The 9,404-nt window shown below is 38.5% G+C and overlaps 1 protein-coding gene across 1 annotated transcript; it reads left to right on the top strand.

Annotated features, from left to right (window-relative positions):
• The first annotated feature begins 7,630 nt into the window (after positions 1-7,630).
• Positions 7,631-8,029, top strand: LOC124912983 (metalloendoproteinase 2-MMP-like). Its single transcript, XM_047453608.1, has one exon. The coding sequence runs from the start codon at positions 7,631-7,633 to the stop codon at positions 8,027-8,029; it is 399 nt and encodes a 132-aa protein (XP_047309564.1).
• Positions 8,030-9,404: the final 1,375 nt, after the last annotated feature.

The raw sequence follows: 9,404 nt of genomic DNA, 5'->3' as shown, positions 1-9,404 counted from the left end.
GCGGTGGTGGAAAAGTATTCCAGAATGGTGCTTACTGCTTAAATGATTATCTTTCGTATCATTCTATCAGTTTTTTTTATGTACTCTTTAGTGTCGGTCTCTTGAATAAAATATCGTTTCAGTTTCAATGACCGCTTCTCTTTACCCCTTGCGTATTTATCCAAGTAACCGAAAATAACCTCGTTCTTATCCGGTTTCATAAAATCTGATTAAAACTGTTAATCAAAATGTCTGATTAGACTTAGAAACCGATCATACATTCGGTCTCAAAGTAAAATGCGTCATCCATGACATAGGCAAATGGTTTTGGAGGGAAATCTCCCGCTCAAAGTTACCGCCCACCTTTTCACACTTAACCGCCCATAGCTTAAGCGTCCTTTCATTTTGGAGGGAAAACTCCCGCCCATTAATGATGGGACGGTTGGGCTTCCAAACCGTGCCTATAAAAGGGGGCCTTCGGTCATATTTTTCATTCTCACGCGAATTCACTTTCTCTCTCTAAGCTTCCTAAACTTTCTGAAGCCGATTTCTCTCATTCTCAAACTCTTAACATGGGTCGTGATTCGGCGTTGTTCAAACTCTATTCTCAAGTAGACTTCGAGGAGATTCGGCAGAATGGGACAACCGAAGCAAAGGAAGTTATTGACCTGCTGATCACAACCGGTCTGGGATATTTCCTAGACGGTCCTCACGTAATTTACAAAGAGGCGGTCGAAGAATTCTTCAAAACCGCAATCATCTCCTACGACAGAATCATCGCAACGGTTTGCGGCTCCCAAATCGAGATCACCGAAGCATTGGTGGCCGAGAGCTTGCATCTCCCAACTACCGGCCAGGATGCAACGGCAGAAATAGACGATGATATCTTTGAGACGGCTTGCCACGCCTTATCGGCAACCAATGAGCCGATCACCACATCCGGAAGTAAACAAATGCTGAAACCGGAATATATCCCGGCGTGTGACGTTTTCGCCAGGGCGATACTGGCAAGGGGAGGAAACTTCAGCAATCTCACCAAGGACAAAATCAAAATGATTATCGGTCTGTTGGAAGGAAAAGAGGTCAACTGGACAAGATCAGTGTTCGGTAACCTCATGGACATGGTGAAACCGGATTCAACCCGGTCGTGGGGATATGCCGTGCAACTCGGCAAGATCTTCCTCCACTTGAACCTCAACGTCGGTCCCGGTGTTGAGCTATTAAAACGTTGCCTCATTAGATCGAGGCAATTCCTTCCAAGAACGCAGTCGGCCTCCAGTTCCACAGGTGGCCGAAAGAAGAAAGCCGCAAAGAAAGATGCCCCGGCAAAAGCAAAGACCGGAGGGAAGAAGAAAGAAAAGATAACTTTCGTAAACCCACCACAACAAACAGAGGATGAGGAGTGGGCCCCTGAGGAAACCGACCCGGAGAGGACCGAAGATGGAACGGTCCATGACGACGATCATTCGGCTCGGAGTCCGAACGATGCCGAACAAAGCGCTAACCCTGAAACCACCGAGGGGGATGATACAGGAGCCAATGATGAAGGCCACGACAAGGAAGAAGCCGACGAGGCCGAGGCCGAAAGATTAGCCCAGAACATCTTTCAGGGCATAAACAAGCGAGACGAGGACGTTATAGACCTATATTTGGAGTGGCATGAGCACCGCTTCAACACAAAATATAAAGACATCCTACCGGCTTTCCCGCAACAGGATTGCATCGACAGATTGGAGGAGGTAGAGGACATGATCTTCCGCCTCACAAAATCCAACACAATTCAGGAGGTACAATGCCGAACTTGTCTCCTGATACCGAGAAGCCATCTTCGGAAACTAAGAAGGCGCATCAGGAAAATTAAGGAAGAGTATGCCGAGGGGGGATCGGTGTGTACCGTAGCGCCGCGAGTATTAACAAAGCTTGAAAAAGGCAAAATGGAAATACGTCAAGAAATAGAGCGGCTGGAAGCAATATGCAATCAAAAGCAAGTACCGGTCTATACTGCTCCGGTAATCGAAGAATTTCCAGTCAACTGTCAAACACCTTCAAGGGAAGTTGAGGAACCAATATTGGAAGATGAGGAACCGATACCGACTTTGGGAGTTGAGGTTCCAAACTTAGAAGATGCGGTTCCAAACCTGGAAGTTGAGGTGCCGAACTTAGAGGATGCGGCACAATTAGAACCTCCAAATGGAGAGGATGTACCGTTAAATTTCGATGAAAGAGCCGATCCTGACCCCACCGAGCACGCGCCTCCCTCACCACCGGAAGTCACCGCCTCGGATCCTACTAAAGAATGGGCTCCTAAAGAATGGATTGATGACCGACTTCAAAAGTTTGAAGCAGCAGTTTCGGAGCGGGTTGAGGACCGACTTCAGCAGCTTGAAACATCCATTTCAGAGCGGATCGATGACCGCGTACAAGTACACGAAGTGTCCAAGTTTCAACCGCTCAAGGATAGATGCAATAACATATTTGATTCGGCCCTGCAGTTCACCGATGTGACAAAACAGCTTCTGGATCAACATCAAGCACGCCTAGCAGAACTCAGCACCGGGCTGTGGGAAGAGGCCGGTGAGCGCGAAAATTGTGTTCAGCGAACCGCAGCTCTGGAGGCTATGACCTCAAACTTAAAGAAGGATTTCGAACGGGTGGACGCGACAATCGACCGGGTCTCGGTACTGGAAAAGAAAAACGAAGATCTCGTGGCCGAAGTAAAGGCACTTACCGCACAGATGGCAGAAATTCTGAAAGCTAAGGAGAATGCGGACGCCGCGGCTATAGAGGCTGATGCTCTAGTGGCTAAAAGGGTCCAGGATGCGCTGGACGCCGAAGCTAGCAAAGATAAAGGGGCGCCGCGTTCGTCTCAACTGACCGAAGCAGATTTGGAAGCCGAAAGAATAAGAAGAGCCGAGATCTTATATCCAGGGTATGCTGAAAAAGTGGCCAGTCAGGCTGCGGAGGATGCCGCACGATTGGAAGAGCAAAAACGGAACCTGACCGAATTTGCAAAGGCAAACGAGAAGAAGAAGAAGGCGGCCGCCTCCGCTTCAGCACCGACAAAAAGAAAGAGGCCGGCCCCTAAGAAAGTTCGGATAGCCGAGATGCTCAATGAAATCTCCGAACCGGTCTCTACGGGTACTTCGCAGCAAGACGACCAAGTCGAGGACGAAGTCGAAGAACAGCTGCGGTCCCGATCTAAAAGACAACGAACCTCCCAACAGACCAGGCAACCGCAACCGCAACCGAAGAAAAAGAAGAGTGCCTATGAATTCACAGACTCTGAATAGGGACTATCCTTCTTTTTCCTGTTTGCCTTAGTATTTATATATGCTTTGTCTTTACCGGTCACCTATAAATATATATATAAAGTTATTTTTAATCCGGCCTTATTTTGCATTTCTACTTAGTTTTGATAATTTTAAATAAAATAATCAAAAAGGGAGAAATTGTTAGATAAAAGATAAAGACTCTTCCAAACTTCTCCCTCAAAATTTTTCGAAAAATTCTCTAAGTCTTTTTTTCAAAAACCGGCCAAACAAAACAACCGGCCTACGGTTGCAAACTTACATGATTTTGATAATTTTAAATAAAATAATCAAAAAGGGAGAAATTGTTAGATAAATTCAAGACCGGTTCGAATAAACCTAACTTAAACAAACTTCCCACGCAGGAACAAGGAACCGGACCGGATGAACAAAAGAAAACCAACTGAAGAAACCGAATCGGTCAAGTCACCATACCGATCAAAAGCATTCTGAACGTGACCGCACAAAGGATCGGCCAAAGCTTAAAACCAGATCCATCAAACAGCCGATTATCCACAAGACAAGAATAACCGGAAGAAGTCCGGTTACTTCACTACCAAAAGATATTCGGCCAAGTCAAGTGGCCGACTAGTACAAGAAGACATTTCGGGTATCTATTGAGAATGATACCAAAGGAACAGACTGAATACTTCCATATCCATGCAAGTCTGAGGAAAGACTGTAGGCTGCAGAAAAACCGTACTACCGAATCCTTCTACTTCGGGATAAGCCAGAAAGGAAATCTTCAAAGTACAGACAACTGTCCAAACAGACAGTGCCTACATTGAGTAAAAGACAGACCCAGCAGGTTTGCCTTACAGACCGGCAGGTCTGAAACAGGATACCAGGTCTGAGATTGACCGTCAGGTCTGAGGAGACGACCGGCAGGTCTGAGACACTGAATCACTGCACCTCTGATCAGCCAATCGGATTCAAGGCAGTGAAATATGACCGTTGGCATATTTCACCTATAAAAGGAGGCAGTTGCAGAAGAGTAAATGCGGGACAAACATTGGATATCAAGAGACATATATTGAGATAACAGCATTTACTACAAGTGATAAACTGTGTACTATTCTAGAAAGCCTAAGTGCTGAAAGTCTAAGTGTGTGTTACAATTTCGGTGTGAATTGTAAGAGTATTATCGAGCAGGAAATAAGTCTCGATCGGATTGTACTTGTATTCCTTAGTGAATATCCTTCTCGCGGTTTCGAGAGGAAGGGGTGACGTAGGAGTTTTATCTCCGAACATCCATAAAATCTTCTGTGTTATTTACTTTCTGTTGGCTTCATTACATAACCGACTAACTTAACCATACCGCTCCAAACCGAATCTATACTAACCATACCGAACATCCAGATTACCGAAACCGACCCACCATTTTTCAAATCTCCATCATCCGAAACCGACTCCGCCTATCATACACGTGTACCGCTTCAACTTGAAAGCAAACCTCTTCCGCGCTTGAACCTAGTTCAAGGGTTTGTGACAGGTTGTGTAGTATTGAAACCCCGGTGTTAATCTCTAACCGGATTAACCACCACCCTACGAGTGAGAACCGCTAACCGGTCCAACCCCCGGTCCACCAGCGGCGACCTAGATCCTAACAAATACCAGCCGAGAACCTAACTCTTTTCTGCTTACCAAAAACGCAGTATTCACAAAACTTTATCTTCGTAATACCCTGCACATCAAGAAGCCCTCTCTTGTTCAGTTCGACCATGCCATTCTCACTCATGTGACCTAGACGCATGTGCCATAATCTTGTAACATCGGAATCAGACATAGACGAACTAGCAACAGCAACATCACCTGTAATCGGAGAGCCTTGCAGAACATATAAATTGGCAGTTTTCCTAAGTCCCTTCATCACAACAAGAGACCCCTTGCTGACCTTCACAACTCCACCTTCACCGGTGTATTTGTACCCTTTAGAATCAAGAATACTCAATGAGATCAGATTTCTCTTCATGTCAGGAACATGCCTTACATCACCAAGTGTTCGAATAGTGCCATCAAACATCTTAACTCTAATCGTATCAATACCAGCAATTCTGCAAGATGCATTATTTCCCATCACAACGGTACCTCTAGAGACCACTTCATATGTAGAGAACCAGTCCCGATTAGGACACATATGAAACGTGCATCCAGAATCAAGAATCTATTCGTCGCTCTATTTCGAATCAATATCAGACGTAATGGGAAGTTCTCAATCATTGTACTTTTCAGCAACATCAGCTTCGCCATATTTCTCTAGTTGATTGCTCTTCTGATCCTCACCAACCCTCTTATTCTTATTCTATAACTTATAACACTCAACAACAATATGGCCTTTCTTCTTGCAGTACCTACACGTCTTATCCCTGTTCTTGGATTTTGACCTACCACGGTTATTGCTGCTAGAATATCTCTCCTGCTGTCTACCTCGTGCAACAAGGCCTTCAGCCATGTTATCTGAACCAACAAGTTTATGCATCTTCTCTTTCGAGAAGAGTGCATCATAAACCTCATCCAAAGTCAAAGTCTCACGACTATAGAGAATGGTATCTCTAAAATTAGCATACGAAGGAGGTAGTGAACACAATAATATCAGTCATAAATCTTCTTCATCGTACTTAACCTCCATAGATTCCAAATCAGAGACTATTTCTTTAAAAACAGTTAAGTGAATTTCTAAAGACGTACCGTCAGACATGCGTTGGGAATACAAGCGTTGCGTCAAGTGTAGCTTGTTAGTCAGCGTTTTCGTCATACATAATTGCTCCAATCTTAGCCAGAGAGCAACAACTGTTTTTTCCTTCAAACAGTCTTGAAGAATCTGATTCCATAGATGAAGATAAATCTGCGATAGAGCCTTACGATCCGCTCGTTGTTTTTCTTCATAAGTCCACGAAGACGGCATCTTGTCAGCGCCATATAGCGCATCTTCCAGATCCATCTGTGCCAAAATAGCTCGCATCTTCACTTGCCATAACGAAAATCTGGTGTTACGATCCAGCATTGGAATATCGTATTTCATCGTGGTCATGACCAAAAAATAAAACAAACAAATTTGGCTCTGATACCAATTTGTTAGAATCCAAACCACAATAAACAAGGATAAAAGCGATAAAGAAGAACGAACACCAAGATTATGTGGAAAACCCTTTACGGGTGAAAAAACCACGGGCAAAAGAGAAGTTTCACTATATCGAAGATTGTACAAATTTTGGTGAACAACGTAATGAACTGAATGAGAGAAAAGACGGCCGCATAGTCTATATATTGTCTAACCCTAGAATATGATGTAAATTAAAAGGAGTCAGACCCATTAAGACTACAGGTCCATATAGCGCGGGTAAATCCCGCTGACCCAACAAGAATTCGGGCCACAAACTCTAACATTTATTAATGGAATTAACTTAATATCAACAAATTTATTTATAATTGTTTTTTTATGTTTTATTGATGCACTTTGTTGGCACTCTTTTATTGTTTGATTTTATTTTTCAGAAATTTATGATTTGTTGTAATTTTTATTTTTATTATTTTTTAATTAAAATGAAACTTTTTATGTATAATGTTAACCCTCAAATACATAGATATGATTTAACACAATTAATCTCAAATATTATGTTGTGTTGAATTTGTGTTTTTTTTTATACATGCTTGACTAATTATCCAGTTCTAATATTATTTAACATGTTTTTTAAAAGATTTTTTTTTTATTTACTATAATATTTAGTAGCTTTTAACTATTTTATAATCGATAAAATAGTAAAATTTATAATATTACGACCAAATAGATTTATACATAAGATTAACCCAATCTTTTGATCTAAAAAAATGTAAAAAAATGTCTATAAAATGCATAAACAAATTGTAAAACAAAAATCAAGAACTAAGTAACAAATCAAATCACAAACATGAATATGGTCAAAACATGCATTCTTTTGTTACTTTTTGTCTTGGACTTGTTTTTAGTTGTCCAAACATCAAAATTTAATGATAATTCATTATTATCTTTCAAGTCTATGAAACATTTATTGGGTTCCAAGAGAGGTGACAAAATTAAGAAACTCGATAAAGTGAAAAATTATCTTTCCAATTACGGTTATTTTGGTCCCTCTAAGATTGACCGTTACCAAACGAGTAGTTTCACATCGAACGACTCTAATACATTTGATCGCACCATGGAAAAAGCAATTAAAAAATTTCAACTATTTTTTCATCTAAACTGTTACGGGGTGAAGTTAGTTCGGGACCCTTTTAAAAGTGAATTGTACTATGGGTATCCTGAACGAAAGTGGTCGAAACTCCTACTATCCTGGTCTGTAGCACCCGAAACGCGATCAGATGCGATGAATGCAATTTATAATGCGTTTGGCAGTTGGCAAGGGGTCACGAGGTTCAATTTTATGGTAAGTTATGGAAAGCCAGATATTCTAATAAGTTTCACTAGTTTCCCTAGTGAGGATTATGAGCCATTTCTACGGCACTCAGGAATAATGGCTTACGCAGATCTTCCCCCTAAAGGAAAGCTCCATTTCAGGGCAGACGTTCCTTGGTCGAACGCAGCAAGTGGTGATAAAATGGACATTGAAACAATTGCGGTGCATGAGCTAGGACACATACTTGGTCTTAGGCATATTAATGTTCCTTCTGCCGTAATGTGGCCATATTCAGAATTAGGGGTTATCAAAAGAAAATTATATCGTGATGACATCCTCGCAATTAAGGCATTGTACAATTTTCGTTAGTTCGATCTACTTGAATTTTATTCGAGCAAAATACTTTGCTTGAAATCAATCAATCAATAAATAAATAAATATGATTGTTATATATATATTTATATATATTTTAAATAATATATCAGCATTGTTTATAATAAATAAATTTGAATTGAGGATTTATTTTGAAAATTTGAATATTGACTAATTTTGGATATTATTTAAAGGATGGAAATGATAGAAAGATGAAATTTGGAAAAAGAACTTGGAGGGAATAATCGACAATACAACGCCTAAATAACCCTTAATTGGAATGTTAAAAAAGAATAATTTAATCTCAAAATCAATTAAACTGAAATTATATTTAATCTAACTATTTATTTAATTCAACACTCATTCAAGATAATGAGTATAATAATTCTAATTAAATTCTTTAAATGTTTAATGTAGAATATATATATTGTCTTAATTAAAAAAAAAAGTGCATTCTTTTATAATTGCTTATCAAATTGTTTTATACTTTTATATAACTTATAAATTGTTTGTAACTATTTTAAAACATCATATCTAATTTTTGTATATACTCAAAAAAAAAAATCTATAATAAATTAGATATGCTATTTAGTATATAAATTAGAAAAATATTACTAAATTTATTGTTAATTTTTTAAGAAAAAAATATAATAGTATCTGATTAACCATTCAATCAAGCCTATTTCGAATAAACCAATAATTTTTTAGAAACATGTTTTGTTGAAAAGTCTGAAATGAAGCAACTCACGAATATCACTAGGTAAAGCCGACAATAATAATAAAAAAATTATTTATTTTAATACTTTAAGATATAATTTTTTTTTTTAAATAATAGGTGAGAATGCTTGAGACAGTACTCTTAAGACAATAATCTGATAAAACTTAAAGTTAAAATATGAATACTGAATTTTAAATATTTATAATTAAATATATAGAGATAAAATTAAATTAATCAAATATAAATCTAAATTTTAAATACTTGATATTTGAATTTATTTAATAATATTTAAAATTAATACATGAAAAAAAACACTATTATATCCTTATATATTAATTATATTTAATATATAAGTTAATAAATTAAATATTTTAAATTATATAATTTGATAGGTTAAATATTAAATAAAATAAATTATAATAATTGTTTCTATCTTCGCCTCCAAGAATTTCATGTTTGATTTTAAACAATAATTGTTTCTCATCTACCTATCCTTGCAAAGAGACAATACACTCTATAATTAATATTAATAAATTAAAACCCTTATTTTATTTAAAAATTAAAATTTAACTTTTTAGTTACTTTTTTATTTTTATTTACTAATAATAATTATTTTAGTAATATTTTTAATAAAAAAAGGAACAAATTATTGTG

Source organism: Impatiens glandulifera, chromosome 8, assembly GCF_907164915.1.
Source record: "Impatiens glandulifera chromosome 8, dImpGla2.1, whole genome shotgun sequence".
NCBI classification, from domain to species: Eukaryota; Viridiplantae; Streptophyta; class Magnoliopsida; order Ericales; family Balsaminaceae; genus Impatiens; species Impatiens glandulifera.
This window is presented reverse-complemented; position numbering and strand designations above follow the sequence as displayed.

Coding starts and splice junctions, on each gene's coding strand:
- LOC124912983 (XM_047453608.1), top strand. CDS start 7,631: ATGAATGCAATTTATAATGCGTTTGGCAGTTGGCAAGGGGTCACGAGG.